The sequence below is a fragment of the Lissotriton helveticus genome, chromosome 3_1 (assembly GCF_964261635.1).
Source record: "Lissotriton helveticus chromosome 3_1, aLisHel1.1, whole genome shotgun sequence".
Taxonomy (NCBI): domain Eukaryota; kingdom Metazoa; phylum Chordata; class Amphibia; order Caudata; family Salamandridae; genus Lissotriton; species Lissotriton helveticus.
Genome location: NC_136061.1, coordinates 1,544,773,039 through 1,544,796,714, shown reverse-complemented (window position 1 = coordinate 1,544,796,714; position 23,676 = coordinate 1,544,773,039). Strand labels below are relative to the sequence as shown.

At 44.1% G+C, this 23,676-nt stretch overlaps 1 protein-coding gene across 1 annotated transcript in view; it reads right to left on the bottom strand.

Annotated features, from left to right (window-relative positions):
• Positions 1 to 23,676, bottom strand: part of TMPRSS13 (transmembrane serine protease 13) — a 222,355-nt gene that overhangs the window by 114,477 nt on the left and 84,202 nt on the right. Inside the window, exon 2 of the mRNA XM_078682266.1 lies at positions 7,209 to 7,410. Coding sequence (XP_078538392.1) covers positions 7,209 to 7,410 — 202 coding nt within the window. The remainder of the gene's footprint in view (positions 1 to 7,208; positions 7,411 to 23,676) is intronic.

Sequence of the window (23,676 nt, the reverse complement as noted above, 5' to 3'; positions counted from 1 at the left end):
CAGTAGTTGTGGTCACCACCTCTTCACAAGCTTGTTTCACTCTTCGGGGATGAGAAGCATAAATCCTGTTCACAAGGCCACCACAATTCACAGCAGAATTTGTCAGAAGGATGAACTGAAAGAAACGCCATCAGGGCTCCAGACAACTTTTCCTGACATGTTTCTTCACAAGGACTCACACTCCTGGAATTAAGTCACTGAACTGTTTTTGGCTTGGAAGGGGGATCACTGCCTTGACCTGATGAGATTCAGAACGCACCATATTAGCCGCACCATATTAGCCAGTCCTGTGCAGTAGTCGAGAACCAGATAATCGACAATATTCACAAACATAGCAGAGGTCTCAAGGCTCTACCCAATAGGAATCAGTGGGGGCAGTTCTGTATTCTGATTAGGAGTGTTTTGGAGACTCATCAGCACCAAGGGAAGGGTATAAGGCTACTTTAGGAATGTGGGGGCATATTATCAATGGCCACCGATAATTATCGCTGGCCGCTCTCAGCATGAGATTTTATATCGCCGGCTATCGCTGGAAATTATCGCCATGCTAGCACTGTATCAACAACGCATAGCTCAATGGTGATAATTTTTCCAGTGATAGCGGTGTTTGCCATGGAACATCGTTGGTTTTCCAGCGATGTTACATGGAAAACGGCAATATCCTTGAGGATGGGGCCTGTAGTCTTAGCCACACAATCCACACCCCATGTTAGGTATGCCTTAGTCAGGAGTTTAACAGACGTTAAATGCCTGTGTTAAGGCATACGTAACGCGATTTCAAATATCGTTACCCTTCCTTGATAATATCGCAAAGCTGCCTTTGCGATATTTTCCCTAGTTGGTTTCACAGCCACGCCTACTTTGCATCTCATTAGCGATGCGAAGTTAGGCGTGCTGGAAACAGGGGCTAAGTAAGCAAAACACGCACTAGCGTGTCCTTGTTGATTAAGCGATAAAGTTATCGCCGCTTAACGCCCGAAACCAGACGCTAAAGCGTCAATAAGTTTATCGCCTGGCCTTGATAATAGGCCCCTAGACACACACTTTGGCAAGATGGAACTTTAGCATCCCATTGATCTTTTAGATGATACCAGATGCCTCAGGCCTGTGACTACAATGAAATCTCTGGTCCACCTGCAGGGTTACACACAGCATCTTCATGAACCTCGCTTCAAGAATGAAGTGATGATCAGACTCCAGATTCCAGAGAAACCGGAAAGCTGAAACGAGAAATCAATTCCCTCTTGGCCACAGTTAAGCGGTCATTCCTGCTAATCGGGTACACTTTTACCCAACGGAAAAGGATACACATCACCACTAAGATGTAACAGAGCCTATTGGATACAGGTATCCCAACAAAATCAAGTTGCAAGTGATTGAAAGTACTGCTTGATTGTTCTATTTGACTAATTGTTACCACCATTATCCTGCCCACAGTTAACTGCTGGCAGTTGAACCAGTGTATCTTAAACAAGCGCACCATTGTGTCTCTCCCTACATGGGCTGGACCATGAAAATATCTAGACATTGTAAAACAGGTGTCCCATCTGTTAAATTCATAATCTCATCCTGGTCCTTCACACACACTGCTGTGATCCCTCCTTACTTTCTGGGATTTTCTCCTGCATATTTAGTGGTCTCTCCCCACATACCATCAACAGTCAACAGAAAGCTTGCAGCAACACCATTTTCAGAATCATTGAATGGTCCATATTCAATGTGCAAGACCTAAGAGTGCAGTATCTGGCCATCCCATCCGTGTAGAGGTTGCCAGCAGTCACAAAATCACATCCACACCTGTGTGCTACACATTTCACAAGTGCTAATTCAGCAGGTAGCCGTCCAGGAGCAAGCACATCCATTACATAAGTTCCATTGCAGATAGTGCAGCCATCTATGGTCATGAAACCGACTAAGATCACTACTATCCAAAATCATGAACCACACCAAACCCATATTGGCTATCAGTGTAACAGGTAACTCATAAATTGTTGGAGACACAATAGGCTCAAGGAAGAGTGAACATTTCAGCCACCTGTGCGGAGGTTACAATGCACAAATAGGAGGCTTCTACTACACCTTCTAAGGTGCAAACAGAACCATCCACAGTTATAACAGTTGCACTACACCAAGTGATGGTGCTACCTTGGATTCAGGAGCACGACCTCCAACAGGAGCAACTTCCATTGTGAGTGCACCTGTTGTAGAAGTTGAGGAAGCCTCAAACCCCAGAGGGGGAATGCCCCTTTGAGGGTCTTGGATGTTTTGATAGTAGAGGCAGAGTTTGAGGAAATCTTGAGTTGGGATTCATACATGGTTAGAAGAAATAGAAACTCTTATTCCTGAGCAACAAAGCTGCTAGGCATGCTTGTAAGACGACTGTGGCTGTCATAATTACAGTGGTACTTAGGGCTCCTAATGAAGGACCATGGTGTTACAAAGGGTAAACCACCCTCTGGGAGACTCCGACTGACAGGCGCACTTGTACCTGGATGTACAGGTGTTGGGTTCCCTCCATGCCGTCGATTCCTTCTAGCCCTTCATTCTTGTTGTTCTGCATCTAATCTTGCTTCCATCCACCCGCAGGCCCTTATTCGGATCTTGTATTTCTCCTTCTTTCACCCATGTGCGGCATGTTCTTATGCATTCAAAGCCTCATATTGGGCTGGTCTGGGTGGGGTAGTTCATCTCATGCAACGCTCGCCTCAAATTCACAATTATCCACAGATTAAAGCTACCATGCAGGGAAACTGCTGGGATCCTTCGCCCGCTTGATGTTATTCCATTTTTTGAAACAAATACATGGGTGTAAACCGACCTTGGTTGTCAAGTAATGTGTGGGTGTGGCCTCTAGAGGGGCCACTTGCCCTCATGGACAGGAAAACTGACATCTCTAAAAAAAAAAGCTGTTAGCTTCTTGAAAAATTATCATCTTCACTCTGTATGCAGCACAACACAAAAATCAATAGACCTCAATTGAAATTACCACAATTCTCAGCAAATCACAATCAAATATGCAACAATACTAACATCTAACCTCAGCACGACATCACAGAACAGACCATGCATAGCTTGTAGTGACCAATCCCAGCATGGCACACACACCAACCGACCAATAGCAAAACTAAACTTCATGATGTAACTCAAAGCGTCCCACAGAAGCTCCCACTCAGCAGTGATCAGCTATTCACCAGCAAATTATTGAAAAACAAAACAGTCACTCTTGTATGTTCCACTAAAGAAAGTTAAAAGTCCTTGATCATTCTAAGGGAAAAATTGGGAATGATGACCTCCTGATGTGATCACACACATGCAAAGTGAATTCTCGACCAGTGGGAAATAAACCCAACTAGTGTGGTCTACTCTTATGCCCAAAGGTTTCAATCGAACACCAATCTCAGTTAATAGACCGCCATAATGGACGTTTAATAAGTCCCTTTGTGCAGTGTGGCTGAAAGCACTTCAAGGTCCGACATCGCAAACCTGAACAGAAACCTTACAAATTAATATAACTTAATATCTATCCTGGGATCTTAGACTACAACAAATCTGAAAGCCAGACTTCAACTCGTTGTAGCAAGTATGTTTCTCTTTAAGTCTCAACTTCAATAGAGAGCCCTCGTGGATCCAAATGGACACCGCACTGTGAAACACTACCGCAAAGTCACAAACACCACAATGCTTGATAACACATAATCAAAGACGCATAATTGTGCTAATACTCAAACTCCTAGTACACCGTATCTGCTTAAGGAACGCCAGAACAAGCCAACTCTCTGATCTGGACAAAGGAATTTCGGGATGCGAACTGGGCTGGGCAGATTCTGGCTAACTCTGAGGCAAATGTTAACTCTCTAAACCTCAGCTGGAACCATCCTCTGATACCGTGTAGCAAGAATGAGATTTGCACCTTGCAGATCGTTAGCACAAACTCAAATACAAACTGCACTCAAACAATGGACCTTTAATCCTGGATTTAGGCTTATCACCAACAAGTCAAAGATACATCAACAATGGTGAAGCGCGTAGCCCCACAATGACAGAGTAGTAGATTTGCAAACCATGAAGGCTTATTAGCAGATTATTAAAGTTACAAACTCAAAGTGTCCAAATTAGTCATAGCTCAATATTCATCATATACATAAATGCATTTGTCAGTATAATTCAAAGCGATAAAAAATAGCAAATACAAAAGAAAAACTGTTTAAAGTGGTCATAAGCAAATTCAGTTTCCCCTGAAATGAAGAGTATCTAGTGTGTTAAGCTAGTGGAAATCAGGAAGTCAAGCTGAGGGGCTCAGCAAGTAAAACCTCTAAAACGCTTCAAATCAAAAACAGATTCAATCAACGAAATGAGAATGGATTTTCTCAGGAGCCTAACTCGTTGAACAGGAGCAAAGGTGATTGTCTAGTCTTGAGAGTGGAAGAGGCATCTACCTTCAACTAGTACAGAAATGCACAAATGAATCATACAATTCTTGACAAGATGCAACACTCCCTTCCTATTACCCCTAATTCCTATTAGCGCGTAGAGAAATTCCTATTAGCGCGTAGAGAAATTTGTGAATGTTGAATCAATTTAGATTGGCTTCACTCTATAAAATATGTAATGAAATTGTATATTGACATACGTAAAGATTATAACAAGAAAAGGGCTTTTTGGATACCATGTAGAGAATGGATGGATAATCTTTGAATTATGGGTATGTTTGTCCAATGATTATGCCTTTACATGGCATTACTTCACCACTCGGGTCAGTTCTGGGGCACACAGATAGAAGAAAAGAACAGACAAAGTACGAGAGGTTCTGTGTAAAGTGCAAACCATTAAAATAAGAGCTCTCGCGCTGTTCCCATCTGATAGTAGGGATAGCCGAGGTAATCAAGCTGCTCTGGCAAGATTTAATGGCGTATGAGGACAAAAAAAAAAAGATGTAACACTCCCCACAATTACCCAGATAGAGGAGACCAATAAGGATCGAAGATTTCTCGATATTGAGGGGGTCAACATTCTACCCTGCCATCACACAATGAAAGTTTTCTGCTGCATGTCCTTTGAGAGATATCTCATAGAAGGATGTTACATCACAGTCAGATAAACAATTCTCACAGAAACCAAACATTTTGTAACTTTCTAACAAGTGTGAACTACTCCAGCTTAGCTCCTGAAATGGGAGAAAGAGCACAGTAGCCTAAAAAACATCTCCATCTTAGCTTGAATCATTTAAATGGAGGTGTATGTAAACAATGGCTAATTTAATGTGAACATTACACCTTATATACTTGTATATGTGGTGCAAATTAATACATGTGTTATGCAAAATTAAAAATAGTGACAAAGCTTCCCCATCCCTTTAGCCACCTTTATGACCCAAGAGGTCCACCCTCATTTCCCTCCTGTGCTCTGCTCTCTGTGGTTTGTGTTTTTTTTTCTCTCTCCCTTCTTGGTATTTGGATATGCTCGTCAGCTGCTTCTCTCCTGCCATGATATCTTCTGGAAAACCCCACAACACCACCCTGTTTGCTGGTTTCTGGTGCATGCATTTTTTACCCTTGCTGACCTGCTGGCCCTCTCCTTCCGGCTTCCAAAGGCAGTACATAGGAGACAAGAACTCAAGAAGTTCAATACAACACATTTATTTTACTTAAAACCCAACAGATGTGGAACGTTTGAGAATTTGTGAGGGAGAGCACTGAGGCGGAAGTACAAAAATACACCAGATCATAAAAACAATAAAGAACAAAAAAAACCTGTGAAAGCTTTTAAGCCCCATACGCCATCGTTTGTATTGCCACACAATAGTGCAAGCAGCCATTAAAGCGAAGCCCGCCTACTCCCTATTTATTACTTGTACAATATCCAATAAAATGAAACAAAACATTTATTGACGTATCTCATAGTTACTTGGGTGGGGTCTCAGACACAGCAGCTGGGTTGCTGAATGATTGTATATGCCAGCAAGTCGATACATTTTCCCAGAAGAACATTAAGGCAGAAATGAGGGGCTCTATTTAATAAACGTTATTTTACTTAAAACTCAGTTTTAGCATTTATTTACTGCACTATATACACCGCTCTGATTATTTCTAGAATCTCTTTGTTTTGTAGAAATACCCTTCACAATTTCTACAAAGCCTTGGGTTGACACAAAGCCGCAGTGTTACAGAAGTCCAGTTAATCTGTCAACAAGTGTCCAACGTGCGGCCTATCCCAAGGAGATCAAGTTGTGATTTTCCATAAGTTACCGACCAGATTTGAGGGGGGGGGGAGTCGGTGGGGGCTTCCTAGTCTGCCTAAAGATGGAGTTGAGCCTTTGGAAGGAGTTTCCTACACGGGCAAAGGGTTGGGGAGGGGGAGATGCTAGGTTCACTGGAGACTGAGTTGTTTCTGCTTTAGCCTGGACTTACCTACCTTGGGCTGTATTGCAGAAAGTATCCCGGGGGTGCACTTTCGGCACCCCCAGGGTACTTTGGTTTTCCAAAAGGGGCTGCAGATACTTGTGCGACCCCTTCTGTAATACTGATAGCCCTGGCGCAAGTGGAGCGCCAATGTATCTCAAGAGGGCATTCACTCATTTGCATGCGGGACTCACTTTGCTTTCTCACCTGCGCTGTGTTACAAATGCGTGCGCAAAGACAAAGAAGTCATCACAAGGCGCACTGACATTGCGCCACAGAAAGGTTGCGCACTGTCAGTGCACCCCCTAACGGCAGCCCTCTAGAGGAGGGTAAAGAGTCCAATGGACTCACCAGACGTCACATAGCAGACAGGTGCCCTCACTCACTGCACCCGCCTTCAAGAGATCTACAATCCCTCCTCCAGGTGCAGGCAGGTTGCCACCTGCACTGTGAAACACTGAGCTGTTTTGAAGCAGCTGCTCCGATCTCCCTTGAATGCGCTGCCCCCAGAGCAGCACAAATTTGCGGCTGTCCTGATTGCAGCACATTCTCTGTAATAGGGTGCATGTTCCCTGTTTGTGCACAGCACACCTATTTGAAGGTATCCCATGGAGCAAACAGGATAAGTGTGCCTTATGTTTGACAAGGGCCCTGGTGGGATAGGGGTCTGGAGAGTTGGCGAAGGTGACTGGTGGGTCGGGGAAGGCAGCTGGAGGGTCTGAGAAAGCAGTTGGAGGGTCAAGGGAGGAGGCAATATTTCCTAGAGGCTTATGTTGTGAGTGCTGCAGGCAATTTGCTTGAAAACCATACCTCTATTTGGATGCTGGCTGTCACAATTTGCTGCAGGTTGCGCAGGTTGTATGACGTTCGGATGATAAACTGTCCCTTGGCTTGCCGCTGGTCTTTGTGAAGCAGGGTATACATGGGAACCATTGGGAGTAGCATAGTAGAGATCAAAAGGGACGTTATTGTATGGTGGTGGAGGAGTATCATATGGCGGATGTTGGTTACCCTGCAATGAAAGAACAATCATTAGAACACTCAAAATACTCCATCACTTATCAAAAGAGCACCACGCTGGCTGGGGATGGTCAACACTCTGCTAATGAACTTGAATCATTTACATTAATGGAATTTGATAATGCTGGCGGAAGATAGTGCTCCAACTCTATAGGCAGGTCTTCACAAACACTTGTTCCCTAGAAAGCATGGGACCAGTTCTAAACCAGCAACATCAGTAGCATCTCTGCATTTAGACCCGCCTCACCACCAGACATATAGATCCATTGCCTTATGTGTGGGCATGTGAGAAATGTGTGATTGGAGGGAAACCTCTAATGTCGTAGCACAGACTATTTTAGAATGTATGCACGAGCAATGCGGACTCAAGCGGCGTACACGCCGGAGTTGAGGAACCTAACCCTTTCAACAATCCTGCCGGATTGGGCAGCAGGTTGTTATTCTGCAACCTTACGCACCATACCAAAGAATAAAAAAGAAGGAAAAAAAAAAAAAGAAAAAGATAAACCACAGGAGAGGACATCTCCAGGATCAGTATTCCTCATACAGAAACCCTTTTCGGGTTGAAAGTATCACCGAAAATAATAGATCTCAAGACACTGACAATAGCCCTGAAGAAGTCACGGGGTAATCCCATGTAACAGAGACGAACCACACGTGTTGGCTAAGAAACAAACCAAGTGAAGTACAGCACATACTTCGCTTACAGATGAAACTGAATAAATGACTTTGATTTATATAAGACTTGTCGTATTTGTGATACATTGATGCTATTTCATGCTTATAATTTCAAAACCTGTGCAGAGGATTTGTTTTCTATGTAGGAAAGTGGTCTGGTAGCTGGCACACACCTGGGGATGTGGTAGTTTTGCCCTACCTAATGCACCGTGCCAGATTTTGCTATAACTACTTGACAAGTGTGATATAACCTGAGAGCGCCATTCACCTATTGCCTACCACCAGTTCTGTTTATTAAATGTATGCACCAACATGCTTCCTTAGCATGTGCAGAAATGGTCCGAAGCAACCACACTTTACATCTCAGTTTTGTGGTGCAATTAAGGAAAAGTCTCAAAACCTACATTGTACCCCACCACACCCTACCTCACCCAACCCAAATGGGGTTTCTCTTTAACATGTAGACATTTACAGATCCACATTCTGATTGTGACCGTACCGGTTTGCATCTATCTTCATGTTCGCTTCATTCCTTCTTGTCCCTAATCTCACTTGCTGGCTACACACCCGGTTGCTCTTTACAACATGCTCCAGCCATTTGAGCCTAGGCATGTGGTTTATAAATAGCCCAAAGAACCTTAAATATTTAAATTGCTTAGTTACTTCAAAACTTTTCTTCCAAACCAGTAGAAGCCTTACCAAATGAGGTATGTCAGAGCTATCCCTCAAGTAACAAAAATATACCAACTCAGGCAAATACATCAGGGCTACCTAGAGCTCCAGTCACTCCTTGTGGATCTCTCTTGCTAGCCAAGATCGATGTATTCCATCAGTGTTACCTGAAGGTTAGTTGAAGGTCACCTGCAGGTTAGTTGAAGGTTACCTGAAGGTTACTTGAAGGTTACCTGAAGGTTAGCACTGTGATTTAAATTCCGGTCCAGCTAGCCCAACTGCAGGGAGACTGGAAGGAAGCCCCAGTACGGGAGGCATAAAGAAGTATGTTTTACAAAGCGCTTCACTTCCATTCATCGTCATCTGTCCTTCGTTCAGGGTGAGAATGGTGAATGGAATGGCAACATTAAAAGATTTGAGAAGACCTTTCAGGATGGCCCATGTTAGGTGTGATTAACTCTTCCAGTAATGGGGCAGAGGTAGAAGATGTTTTTGTGGTGAACAAAGTCACAGGTTTTGAGAGCACAAACACCAAAGGTACATAATGAATCAGTAATGGATTTGCGACTTGCCATGCACACATTGCCCCGCATTCAGAATCCTAGCAATGGCCGGCTTCCTAGTGGTTCGCAATGATGTGTATCAATGGTTTGTGATCACAAATATGGTCGTAAACCTGCTAAAATACCAACACTTCAAAAAGGTGGTACTGAATTTGCAAAGTTGAAGCTATCCAAGGACAGCTTCCACTTTGTGTTTCACAGCTGCAGATATTGGGGAGCAGGTGGCTATCAAGTCAGCTGGCATCATGTGTTGTTTTTTTTTTCATTGTAACTCGTCTCTTTACCGATTCGGTATTTATGAATTGGTAAATTTGAAGGAGGGAGATGTAGGTAAATTTTATTTTTGATTTACCAAATCAGTAATATTCGGTATTTACCGAATCGGTAAATACCGATTCAGTATTGCCCATTGATTACTATGGGCCTTGAAGCCCATAGGAATCAATGGGCAATACCGAATCGGTATTTACCGATTCGGTAAATACCGATTCCTGCAAGGGTGCAGGGGGTGTCACTTTGACACCCTCTAGCACCCCAAGTTCAGGCATGCGTGACATGTGGCACACATACATGCCCTAAGGGCATGTCTGTGTGTCACATTGCACAGATGTGCATGCACAGATGTGCATGCACACCTGAATTCGGTATTTTACCACACAATAGGATTGTTTGGTAAAATACCGACTCTTAAGGACCTGTGGCACTCTTAGGAGTGTCACCTACATATGGATTTACTGAATCGGTAAAATTACCGATTCGGTATTTTACAGAAATTTACCGATTCTGTAAAATAATGGCCCCTACATCTCAATCACCAAATACCGGTCGGTAACGGCCGAATTCGGCCGTTACCGACCAGTATTAGGGCTCCTACATCTGGCCCCAAGTGCAAATGCGGACCTGTGGTCCCTCGCAGACCTCCATATCTGCATTCACAGCCATTTGATATGATTTAAAAACAAAAGTTTGCCTCTTTATAAGGTAGGATTTTTTGCAAATCCCAGCAAATGGGCATTTTGCAACAGTATATACACAGAACAATTGAAGGCTGTGTGTAAACAGCAACTTCTTTGTAAACTTACGTTTTGTATTCCCGTCCACCTGATTCTTTAATGTACATACTTATATCTGAGGTACTTCAATTACTGTGGGGGAAACAGCAAGTACAAGAAGGCGGAGTTAAACCCAGAACTAGATAAGCAACTAATTTTTGGCAGACGCCAACTTTAGTGCTGTGGTTTCAGGTTCTCCAAGTAACTTGGGAGGAAGATTTATTGCATCAGATTACACTGCAGGCATATCCCTGTAGGTGTGGTTTCCTGTTGCTTTGTGTCATCCACATTAATTACTCAATAAACAAATTTGATAGACAAATAAATAGTAGAGCCAGACCCTGTGCACTCTGTGTACAATAGGTGTTAATATTGCTTATATCTCCCTGAAGGAATATTGCACTTTTTGAGGTCAGTATGTTTTGTTATGTGTATTTGTGCGAGGCTGCTTGGAAACGCATATGGGTGCCTTTCAGAAGCTGTGATCCTGTAACTGAAGGCTGTATGAAACCTGGGCACCTTCTTCCACACTCTGACCAACAGGATGATGCATACTTGGTGTTTGCCTCACGTACCAGCGATAGCTGCCGAAACACGTTACTCACGATCTGCAGCCCCAGTCTTGTTGCTCTCTCAATATCCAACTTTTATCCGTTTGGACACCTTATTTTACCAGCAGATATCATGCACTGCTGGGACAAGGATTGATGCCCCCCCTTTTAGGAATTGCAGTACCCCAATTTGTGCTTGTGAATAGGCATTTATTTTCTTATCCGGCATATTTATTTAAGTCCTGATGATGATCCCCATATTGTAAAGTGGGATCGAAACATCGTCGACAAATCATACAATGACTACGGCAAATGTTGTTGTTTTTTAATTATGGTAGCATTGGTACTTCAAACTGAAATGTGACATAACCTGTTTATTATTTCTACAGTCACTAGAAAATGTCTGAGCTTTAGAAGTTTTATTTCTTGTTTTTCTTGTTGCTCCTCACTTTTATTACTTTTTTGGTGTGCATTGTATGATTGAATAAACACATGTATATATCCATTTGGATTTTCTGACATAGAATACATTTTTCCTCTATTACTTATGTTTAGTGATATTATGCAGTATGGGACCCCTTGTTTTTTTATAAATACTTGTACCCATAGTCTCTTGTACACATTTGGGTTCCCTTGTCTATTAAAACAAGTGTATTTGTAAAGCACACTATCACCTGTGAGGGTATCCTGCTGAGCAGTTATGTGTGCCTAGCCAGGCCTAGAGGTGGCTGGTTAATTGAAAAGCCAATTCTTCATCATCTTGCAGAATTCAAGAAGAGGATTTTCTGAGAATAATCCTTAGAATCTGAAGTATTAACCACCAAAAGAATAGCTTTGTTCTTTTGCACGTTACACCAGTATTCTCCTAGTCATTGCCCTACTGTCAAATGTTGCACCTGTGAGAGTGGTCAGACCAGGCTCTGAAGTTTTCGCAGCTGAGATTCTTAAGAGCCTAACTTAAAATCGGAGTCTTGGTGAAGGTCATCTTCAGCCGGCTACTCGCATTCCAAAACACCACACTTTTTTTCTGCCTTACAAACTAGTCAAGGCACAAACAAGAAAATCTAGGATAAGAAGCCCAAGCACTCCAGACAAAACTTCTCATTGACGTACCCAACACATTTCACAAAGAGCAAGAGGTGAAGAGGAAGCATACTTACCTTAACTAATAAATCTACTTGACTACATCTCTGGGTCCTGGTCTACCTAGGATGACAGTACTTCCTCAGATACAAAAAACTGTATGATGCAGTGCCCAAACCAGCATAGAGCCTCCAGTGATGTCATACCAGAACCACCATCCCTATCCGCTCGTCAAAGTCATTTTGAAATTCCGCCCTATTTCAGGTACGTCTCCTCATTTCACAAGGACATTTTCCTAATTACTTATTTCGGAAGGGAAGCAACCTCCTTCGCTGAATGCAATCCTTGAACACACTCACCCATTACAGTACACAGTGCCCTCAAGGCTGGAGTAGGACAATAATCAGCATGTATGGAATAAACCTCAGTGACCCGTTTAGCAATCCATCAATAGGCTTCCTATTTCCTAAGAAGTGCATCATCCATGCCTTCTGGCTACCACCGGTACTTCTTGGAATGAAGATTGGCCAATGCACAGGTCTTAATGAGCCAACAGGGGCATGGAGAGAGACTTTGCCCCTCATAATTTCCCATTGCATCTTCCATATGACAGAGTGAGTAGTGCTGGCATGAGAGGTATAAAGTAAGGTCTTTAGACAACGCCAACAGGAGTGCAGCGGTCAACAGCTCATTGTAAGCACTCCTACAATATTTGCCCTCTCGACTAAATATAATATGTCCTGGAGTTGTACAAAGCAGTACTGTACAGAGCTTTTCGCATGTTTTTTAATGAAATGGTTCACTAGATTAGACTAGATTGTTCCTTATGTAAGTTTATTCTAAACCTTTTCTCAAAAATACATCAAAAAAAGTTTAACGACCCTCTGTTTGGTGGGGAATCGCATGAACCACAGCTTTAGTCATCGTCATCAAATACTTTATTCGATTTCAATAAGTCATAAAAGCATACTGTACATACATGGCGAAAATACAGCAACAACACAGACCTATTTAACAATTCTCACTTACTTCAAGTAAATATTTGTTTGGTATTTTACTGGCAACTTGCCAACATAATTTTTGGGGATTTTTATTATCTTGAACTTCTTGCACCTATTGGTTACACAACCAGTTATGTAGGAGGAAACATTCAATAAGGGAGAAAAAAATTGTTATCTTTGAATTGGTTATGAGAACAGCGATGGGAGTGGCTGAGTAAACATTTCCCGGTCTGTTACAAAGGACTTCCAGGTTCCAAGTGGGAGACCTTCTTCTCAGGCTAAAACACACAAAGAGCATTGAAAATCATCCTAAATGAAAGAGTGTGCATACTTAAGGCTTATAGTATTGGTTACATATTATTTAGAGGCTTTCAGCACACTAAGCCTCTGCAACTTGACAAAGTCGTTTGAGGAAACTACACTCAGTACTGATAATCGAGCTTCAGCACTGACCTACTCAAATGACCAAGCACAGGAACATAGGGGCTTATTACCAAGCAATAGCGATATCGCTATTGCTTGGTTAGAGACAAAAATTTACCGCTGAGCTGTGGCGATTTTTATCGCAAATAAACCTTGGTATTACCAAGGTTTATCGCAAATGCGATAAATATCGGCCGCAATGCATGAATATCGCTGAAAAGTCAGCGATATTCATGCATTATCGAGCTAATGCTCTTAGCCATGTTATCCACCTCCCATTGGATAACATGGCTAAGAACTGCTCAGGGCAGGTGTTATCTTTTGGAGATATTCGCGCTTAGAGCGAATATCTCCATAAATTGGTAATAGGAGATAGCGATGTTAGCGACTGTTTCCAGTCGCTAACATCTTGGCACGCCCACTTTGCATGTCATTAGTGATAAATATCACTGACATGCAAAGTGGGGCCCAAGATGGTCGCTATCTCCTACTAGCTGTCGCTAACTGGTGTTAGCGACAGCTAGGTAATAGGGAGAGAATTTTATCTCCGCTTTCTTGGCTTTTAAAGCCAAAAAAGCGGAGATAAACCCCCTTGATAATATGCCCCTATATGCTTTAATCGAGAAAGTTAAACTAACACCACACCCCATAACAACACTGAGAAAAACTCCAGACAAGCAGAATATCAGCCACCGAGGGAGAGTATTCAGAGAGTACATATCACAACCCTGATCCAGTACTACAAATGCAAAGGACATGGCCTGATGATTTCAACAAAACCTGCATTGTGAAGCAGAATAAGGCTTTTATGACTAAAGTGTATGCTACGCTCAATAAGTACTCATAGAATTGTCATGGTAAATCTATAAAGAATTGTCCAAAGTCATAAAAAAAACTGAAAGAAGAGGTTTCTGTAGTAAAGAATTAACTATTTCAACGATTTGAACAAAAGATTTGTCAGAAAACGTTAGGAAAGGTTAATCCTAAATTTGTGGTATGCTTATAAGAAATTAAAGAAAAGTGAGGAAAATCATAAGGGATTCCATAGATCAGCTTTTCACAAACAGTCGCCAGCTGATTTCTGGTGGGTCGCAAAAGAGTAATAAATAAAGATGTCTTTCCATTTTGTATTTATCTTGTCACATTTGTAGTGCTTCAAAGACCGAGGAATCGTGGGGCGTGTAGCATCTTGTTGAGAACTGTATGATTTATTTGTGCATTGCTGAGCTAGTCGGAGGCAGATACCTTTTCCTCTCTCAAGACTAGACATTCGCCTTTGCTCCTGTTTAAAGTGATAGGGGCAAATGCCTCAAGCTATTTTGTGATCGCAAACAGTGCGAGTCGCAAAAATCGTCCGATTGCGTTTGCAAAATGGCCTTTTCTAATGCATGAAGGTTTTTTATTCACAATTTAGGTAATTGCAATTTTTTGAGATTCCCTAAATTGCGGATGCAAATAGGGAATCGCAATTTGCGATTACCTAATGCACATGCAAGATGCATTTCCTAAATGCAAACTGTGCATTTAGGAAACACTAATTACCATCAACTTCAAATTGATTGTAACCACGTGCATACTTTGAAAAATGCACAAAACTGCATTTTTCAAAGTGCCAAGTGGAGCGGCATGTGTGTGCCTTATATGTGCATTTTTTTTGTTAGGGGCACGTCAGGTGGGCCATGGGACCCCGGGCACCCTTGCCTTTGCATTACCTAGTTTGCAATTAACAATTAGGTAATCATAATTTAGGCAATGCAAGACTATTCTCACCTATGGGCCGTTGAAGCCCATAGGAAAGAATGGAGTTGCAATTGCAAATAACGATTCCCTAATTGCGTTAGCGATTCTTAAGGAAACACAATTAGAGAATCTCTATTTGCGGTTTGTGTTGTTGCATTGCATTTTGCTATTATCAAATAGCGATATCTTATAAATCATTAATTGGTAATCGCAAATTGAAATTTTGATGCATGTGCCCCTTAGACTCCTTCGAAACAATACGTTGCCTGGTCTTATTTTCGCTAAACTTCTACTTCTTCCAAAACGTAGCCAGATATGATCACTAGAAAAATGCAGGAGTGAATAACATAAAGTAAAGAACAAAGACCCACAAAAACACAACATTATATGCCTTTAAACACACCGGCACAGTGAACGTCCTATCTGATGCCTCAAATGTGTTGATCATTATAGTCACAAACATCAGATTGGGGCCAAACCTTCATAGACTTAGCCACTTCGACTGGCCCTCTAAACAGAACAAAAATGATGCAAAACAAAAAAATTAAACATACAAATGGAATTATAGCTTAATCAATTGTGATTATATTATTTGCTCAGTTATTTAGAATTGCGAAGCTCAGAGATATGCCTACATAAAAACAAGGCATTACGGTACTTAAAAAAAAAAAATTAAAGCCAAAATGGGCTCTCACGGTGTCTTGGAAGTAAGGTAGGATTTTACGACGAGTATGGCCCCTATATTCCACTGACAACTGCAAAAAAGGTCCTTCCATATTATTTTATGTACCAGCCAGATAAGTGGGCGCTTAAGAGAGAATGGAAGATACCGCATTAAAACCCAAGTAGTGAAATTTCCATTTGTAAACCTAGAATGTGCCATGTTTAGCTCTGGTTGACTTGCTTGCTGTTGTCCACAAGTTGCCTCAAAGTACTTCCGAACACCAGCAGGACGAGGTAAGACCTATGAGGTATTTGCCAGTCCTTGTCGCCATTTTCGGAATTCAGCCCTTGCACATGCATTATGCCTGCCAAATACTCAGTGGCATGTGGTCCATTTGTACCATCTTGGCTCACCACCTGTGCATCTAAACCTGGACAGCCCGGAAAATCCTTACACAGACCTCTGAACTCCCCATCACTTGTGAGGATATATCTCTGGGCTTATGACACAACCACTAAGGCTCTGTGTTCCTGTCCATCTGACTCATCAGAATTCCAAGGAAGAAACTGTGCTGTTCTTTAAGTCATGACCCTCAACTGAGGTCCTATGCTGAATGGAACGCAGTGGTCACAATACTACATCACAACTATGTCATTTGAAGGCCCTTGGTCATTGGTGCCCAAGTGGTAGTGTTTGGGGGGGGCAGATGGTTCGTGCATCCACCTGCCTATACTTTGCATTAACCCTACCTTTGCCTCTTCTGCTTTCCTCCTGCCTAACCAACAGACCAGTTGGCCCGAGAACATTATTCCATTTTCAAGGGCCCTTCCTCATACCTCACTTTTGCTCCCTCCTTTTCATTTATGTTCCATCCTTTCCATTTCTTCTGTCACCGCAGTGTCTGGAGCAACCCAAGGGCAGCACAAAACCCTAAAGGCATCCGACAAAGCATGGAGAAGAGTGGCCTTGATAATGGCGTTTATGGTTTTGAGGTATGGTGAGAGATAGTTTGCAAGTTTCTACAAGCTGCTATGATTAGTTTGACGGTTGTCATCGCTGGAACAAGTAGTGGTTTGAGGTTTTAATAGAAAGACTTGGAGAGGATATTTTTTGCCTTTGACCGTTGTCCCTGCTATGGTGTCCTGGACTTACAGGCAGCCCCAAACTCTTTCTATGATTTCTACGTGCAATTTCATGCTCCAGTAGCAAGCATGGTGCTCGGCGGTGAAAGGCTGCAATTCAGTGGACTGGACGTTTTAAAAACAGAACGGTTGCTCCATCATAACAATCACTTGCGTGGGGCATTGCAGCAGCGGCCGGTGCAGGTAAGCGCAGTGGGGCAGGGTGGGACGGAATGTCGACAGGTGAGGGAATAGGGAAAATTAAATAAATAAATAAATAAATAAATCCTATCCCATCGAATGGGGACATCCCCCCCTCCCCACCTCTCCAACCTGCACCATCTGCTGCTGGTGCTTCGGTGTTCCTCTCATTTGTAAATGTGACTAAGGTTTAGGGTGACCAGGTGTCCCGGATTTGCCAGGACGGTCCCCGTTTTTCACCAGCTGCCCGGGTAGATTTCAAGAAATTTAGCTCATGTCCCGGTTTTTGGAGAAGGTCGACTAAAAACGGGAGGGGGGGTGTTTTTTTATGTTTTACAAAGCAGGGATTGTTAGCAGTTGTTCCAAAAAAGCTATTTAATTCACAGGCAAGCTACTGGGTTTAAAAATTGCATCTTATGTATCAATCAATCAATCATTTCATTTGTAAAGCGTGCTACATACCCGTGAGGGTCTCAATGTGCTGGGGGGGGGGAGGGGGGCTGCTGCTGATCGAAAAGCCAGGTCTTGAGAAGTCTTCTGAAGGCCAGCAGGTCCTGGGTCTGTCGTAGGCTGGTAGGGAGAGAGGTCTTGGCGGTGAGGTAGGAGAAGGATCTGCCGCCGGCGGTGGTTTTCCGGAAGCGTGGAACCGTGGCGAGGGCGAGGTTGGCAGAGCGGAGGCTGCGGGTGGGGGTGTAGAAGCTGAGTCGGTCGTTGAGGTATGCTGGTCCGGCGTTGTGTAGGACTTTGTGTGCGTGGATGAGGAGTTTGAAAGTGAGCCTGTTGTTGACAGGTAGCCAATGCAGGCCTCTCTGCCGAGGTGTTCTGGATGCGTTGCAGCGTTGTATGTTCTTACTGCCTGTTTTGTAATTGTCTGCTGAGGAGCACTGTCATCCTGTGCGCTCGCTTGACGTAAAGTTATAGTCCTTCTTCTATTTGTGTGAAATGTCCCGGTTTTTTGCTTTAAAATTCTGGTCACCCTACTAAAGTTGCCAGTTCTGCTTTTAGAAAGATTGTTTTGTAGGGTCTTCAGCCTTTCCTATTTCCTGATGCGTTTTGAAGTGTGTTGGAACCAGGGCTCTTAAGAAGAGGTTTGGCAAACGTAGTTTGAAATAAAACAGAGGCAGCAGAAAAGCTGACAGAGTATGACGGAATTTCAGTGGCACTTGCAGTGTGAGCAAGTAATCTAAGACAACTGCAGGGCAGGAGAACCCTCACAGTTAGACCCTTTTATAAAAAAAAATCCCAAGAGTGAAACTAAGGACTGGATAAAAGAGACTGAACGCCTGCTCTTCATAAGCAGTGCTCGTGCACCAGGGTGGAAAGTTAAAAATAAAAATAAAATAAAACAAGCATTGAAAATGCAATAGGTCTCGCAATAGAAGAGTTTGACATTTTTCGTTTTGCAAATGGATGAGTGGCGTTGCGTGGATGAGTGGCGTTGCGTGGATGAGTGGCGTTGCGTGGATGAGTGGCGTTGCGTGGATGAGTGGCGTTGCGTGGATGAGTGGCGTTGCGTGGATGAGTGGCGTTGCGTGGATGAGTGGCGTGTGTGAGTGGCGTTGCGTGTGTGAGTGGCGTTGCGTGTGTGAGTGGCGTTGCGTGTGTGAGTGGCGTTGCGTGTGTGAGTGGCATTGCGTGTGTGAGTGGCGTTGCGTGGATGAGTGGGGTTGGAATGCAATAGGTCTCGCATTAGAAAAGTTGTAGTTATTGGTCTTGTAAATGACATAATTTATTTATTTTTTCGTTGTTAAAATTGCTAAATTGATGGCTTTGTCATTTACAATGCCAATAGTTATAACTTTCGCGAATGTGACACCTATAGCATTTGGAATGCAACATGTTTTGTATTTACGTGACTTATATGGCAGCTCTGGTCGTTATGCTACATCTCTAGATAGTTTTATCTTTCGCAAATGTGACACCTATTGTAACACAATATGTGTTGTGAGGGTGAGTGAGGGTGAGTGAGGGTGAGGGGTTGAGGGTGAGGGGTTGAGGGTGAGTGAGGGTGAGGGTGAGGGGTTGAGGGTGAGGGGTTGAGGGTGAGTGAGGGTGAGGTGTTGAGGGTGAGGGGTTGAGGGTGAGTGAGGGTGAGGGTGAGGGGTTGAGGGTGAGGGGTTGAGGGTGAGTGAGGGTGAGGTGTTGAGGGTGAGTGAGGGTGAGGGGTTGAGGGTGAGTGAGGGTGAGGGTGAGTGAGTGTGAGGGGTTGAGGGTGAGTGAGGGTGAGGGTGAGTGAGGGTGAGGGGTTGAGGGTGAGTGAGGGTGAGGGGTTGAGGGTGAGTGAGGGTGAGTGAGAGTGAGGGTGAGTGAGGGGTTGAGGGTGAAGGGTTGAGGGTGGGTGAGGGTGAGGGGTTGAGGGTGGGTGAGGGGTTGAGGGGTTGAGGGTGAGTGAGGGTGAGGCGTTGAGGGTGAGTGAGGGTGAGGTTGAGTGTGGGTGAGGGTGAGTGAGGGTGAGGGTGAGTGAGGGTGAGTGAGGGTGAGTGAGGGTGAGGGGTTGAGGGTGAGTGAGGGTGAGGGTGAGTGAGGGTGAGTGAGGGTGAGGGGTTGAGGGTGAGTGAGGGTGAGTGAGGGTGAGTGAGGGTGAGGGGTTGAGGGTGAGTGAGGGTGAGGGGTTGAGGGTGAGTGAGGGTGAGGGTGAGGGGTTGAGGGTGAGTGAGGGTGGGTGAGGGTGGGTGAGGGTGGGTGAGGGTGAGGGGTTGAGGGTGAGTGAGGGTGAGGGTGAGTGAGGGTGAGTGAGGGTGAGTGAGGGTGAGGGGTTGAGGGTGAGTGAGGGTGAGTGAGGGTGAGTGAGAGTGAGGGTGAGGGGTTGAGGGTGAGTGAGGGTGAGGGGTTGAGGGTGAGTGAGGGTGAGTGAGGGTGAGGGGTTGAGGGTGAGTGAGGGTGATTGAGGGTGAGTGAGGGTGAGTGAGGGTGAGGGGTTGAGGGTGAGTGAGGGTGAGGGGTTGAGGGTGAGTGAGGGTGAGGGGTTGAGGGTGAGTGAGGGTGAGGGTGGGTGGGGGTGGGTGAGGGTGGGTGAGGGTGAGGGGTTGAGGGTGAGTGAGGGTGAGGGTGGGTGAGGGTGGGTGAGGGTGGGTGAGGGTGAGGGGTTGAGGGTGAGTGAGGGTGAGGGTGAGTGAGGGTGAGTGAGGGTGAGGGTGAGGGGTTGAGGGTGAGTGAGGGTGAGGGTGAGTGAGTGTGAGGGGTTGAGGGTGAGTGAGGGTGAGGGTGAGTGAGGGTGAGGGGTTGAGGGTGAGTGAGGGTGAGGGTGAGGCTGAGGGGTTGAGGGTGAGTGAGGGTGAGTGAGAGTGAGGGTGAGTGAGGGGTTGAGGGTGAAGGGTTGAGGGTGGGTGAGGGTGAGGGGTTGAGGGTGAGGGGTTGAGGGGTTGAGGGTGAGTGAGGGTGAGGCGTTGAGGGTGAGTGAGGGTGAGGGTGAGTGTGGGTGAGGGTGAGTGAGGGTGAGGGTGAGTGAGGGTGAGTGAGGGTGAGGGTGAGTGAGAGTGAGTGAGGGTGAGGGTGAGTGAGGGTGAGTGAGGGTGGAGATTGTGGCCTTTAAACTGTGGTGGCTACGCTTCATTTAAATAGGCCTCGGAAGAACCCTTAAACACAAAATGCAAACATCAAATAAGAAACATTTTCATAATTGGGTTCAAATTAAACTACAGCGATACTAGTTATTTCAGAAGAAAAAAACTTCGCTTTCTTGTAGCATCAATCATGAATCAAATGTATTATTGTCAAGCTCCAGTTTTGTTTTAACTTCTAAGGGTGAAGTAAGGATTTTTCAACAATAGGCCACCATGGAAATGGAAAATAATTTTTCTACATGGGTTACGATGTACCTTCGACACCTCGAGATGCTATAAAATGTAGCAAGAGACACACGGCATGCAAAAACAGAATGTAATTAACATTCGCTCCAAGCCATACAATCTTTCCTCGTGGAGAATGCCTGCACATGCAGCCCTTGCGTGCGTCCTATGCCTGAATTGGGAGTACCCTAGCAAAGCATCCTCTGGTACTGCCTTCCCCGACCTGTTTTTTTCTACCGAAGCAAAACAGCACGATGTCATCGCACTGCTGCCAAATGTAACAGAAACATTCCTACTGCAACCTTGAGCCAGATACGTCGGGGGATTCATGGCCGCATTCCAGAGACAGCTTGTAACTGTTTAACTGAAACCGGAGAACCCACGATTATGGAAAATAGCGCATTGGACAAATCGCATGCGCCCATCAAGCATCATCGTCAACGTGGACAAGGCGGCAGCCCTCCTTCACAACGTGCATGGAAGCTGGCATTGCAAATGCAAAATGTCCACATCAAAACACAAGCATATGACTTATGCTATCAAAAAAGGAAAGTGTTTGCATAACCACAACGCCAAATCTTTTTTATTCTAGGACACAGCAGACTCGATGTTGTCAATACCGTGATAAAACACTGGGCAAAAATGACAAAAATATACTACGCAACGTAAATTTTTAAAATATATTTGACACGTGTCAGTAAGAAATGAAGAAAGAAGGGGCCGAGCACCTTGGTAAAGTTCAGAACAGATAGCGTTATTTTTTTAATTAACAAAATGCAAATAATGTGGAGAGATTTCAAGTGATTCAGGAATGGGCGCCCGTGTAAAGAGAAAGTACGGCCGGCCTGGGCAGTGATAGGGGAGGAGGGAGGAGAAATGCGAGTCATGGCAGCAGCAGCCTTTGATGTGCCTGCCGACCGTCCGTGAACAATTAGGGGGTGAGAAATGCGCTCGGAGGGCTGCCTTTGATGTGGTAACGCGAGGCAGGCAGGCAGGCGGCTGGTGGCATTGTGCACGCGCTTTTTAGGGCTTGCGCAAGCGCAATGACCTAAAAAGCACATGCACTACATGCAATCGCCAGTGAAATCGCCAGTGGTGGTTAACCTCTGTTTAAGCCGCAATAGAGCTTCGCCAGCTATGCGCTGAAGCGCATCAGCAGGCGAGCCCTAAAAATGTAAAAAGCGGTGCACATTTTCAGTGCTCACCCTCCCGCATCAAAAGCATTCATGGACATCTCAAGAAGCCTAAAGCCACTTACAGAAAGCTGCATGGCAGTAAGTCTTCCCAATTCACTCACTGTTAACCATGTAAAATCCAGAGTGGATTGCTGTCGCATTGCGGAGAGGTATCCAAGGGTCAGTCCGGTCTTTCACATTATCAAACTATACATGACGATGCAGGCAGATCTAGTCAGGGAGCTTGGCATCCCAGTCCCCAAGTTTGCAGAGGACTTCCAGCTACCTACATTTTATGATCAGCTACTCAATGCAACACTGTGTTTTCTTAAGGATTAGCAGGAAAGTTGTATTGTGAAGACTTTGCAGAGAATGACGAGCTCCAGGACAGCACAATCCCATCTTCAAAACAGTACAGATACTTTGGAGATCCTACAATTGGAAATACTCTATACGCTTCAGTCACACAACAAATGTCACTACTGTGGGGAGATCCGGAGACGCGATGATACATAGTGCATTATTAAGTAAGAGAGTTGACATTACCAAGTAGGATTTTTGGGTTATTAGTGTCCGTGATTTGTAGGCCGACTTGGTACATATGATGTTATTTACTCTGCGATGGTTCTGGCAATTCCTCCAGTAGGAAACGTGATATGGAACATGCACTACCTGTTGTGTTGGATTTTTGGGGTTTTCTGTATGTATTCAAATGCATAAATAACGTTTTTTTATATAAAATATATCACTATTGAGATACTGTACCTAAGTGAGACTTGTAGGCACCACTCCTCCCCCTTACACTTCTTCCATGGTTTGACCCTCATCAGTGTAAACATATAAAGACTGATAAACACCTGCACATCCACAAAATAAAATATCATTTTTATTTCTTCCTGAAGGGACCAACACAATGAAACTTCATTATACCCGTTCGCAGCAGGAAACACTGGCACACGATTATTCAGGTTGAGGTTTGTTGTTTAGGGATGTCGAGTAAATACTGTTAGTTCTACCTTGTGTCTTCTCTAGCTTGCTGTGCTTGAATTAAACGTGTAGGGTTTAAAGCATGCTTTATGTCTGAATATTGTTTACAGTGTAGAGAACCTGAGAATATTAAAATCACATTTTATCTTTTGGCTGTGTTTAATTCTTTAACTGATTGGTGAAATGGCCGTTTCATAATAATCTTTGACAATATGTTCAATAACACATACCCACAGACACAGAATGGGTAAAACCCTTTGATACATCAGCCCCTTTTCCAGAAAGTCAGTATTGATAGCAAGTCAACTGCTGAACCCCGTGGTTTTAACCATTTAATGCAAGGTGTAGTGACAGGTACCTGTGAAAAGAGATCCCATGCGTTGGGATAGTGGTGAAAACATGATACAAGACTTTCCTCATAACAAAATCCATAGCTGCACGGCGCCTCATTGCTATGTAGGATACCTTCAGCGAATCCTGGCTTTAAACCCCAGCTGCACGCTCAGAGGGTTTATGAGCCCACAGTTGCAAAGTTAACAGCAACATTTTAAATCCCAGA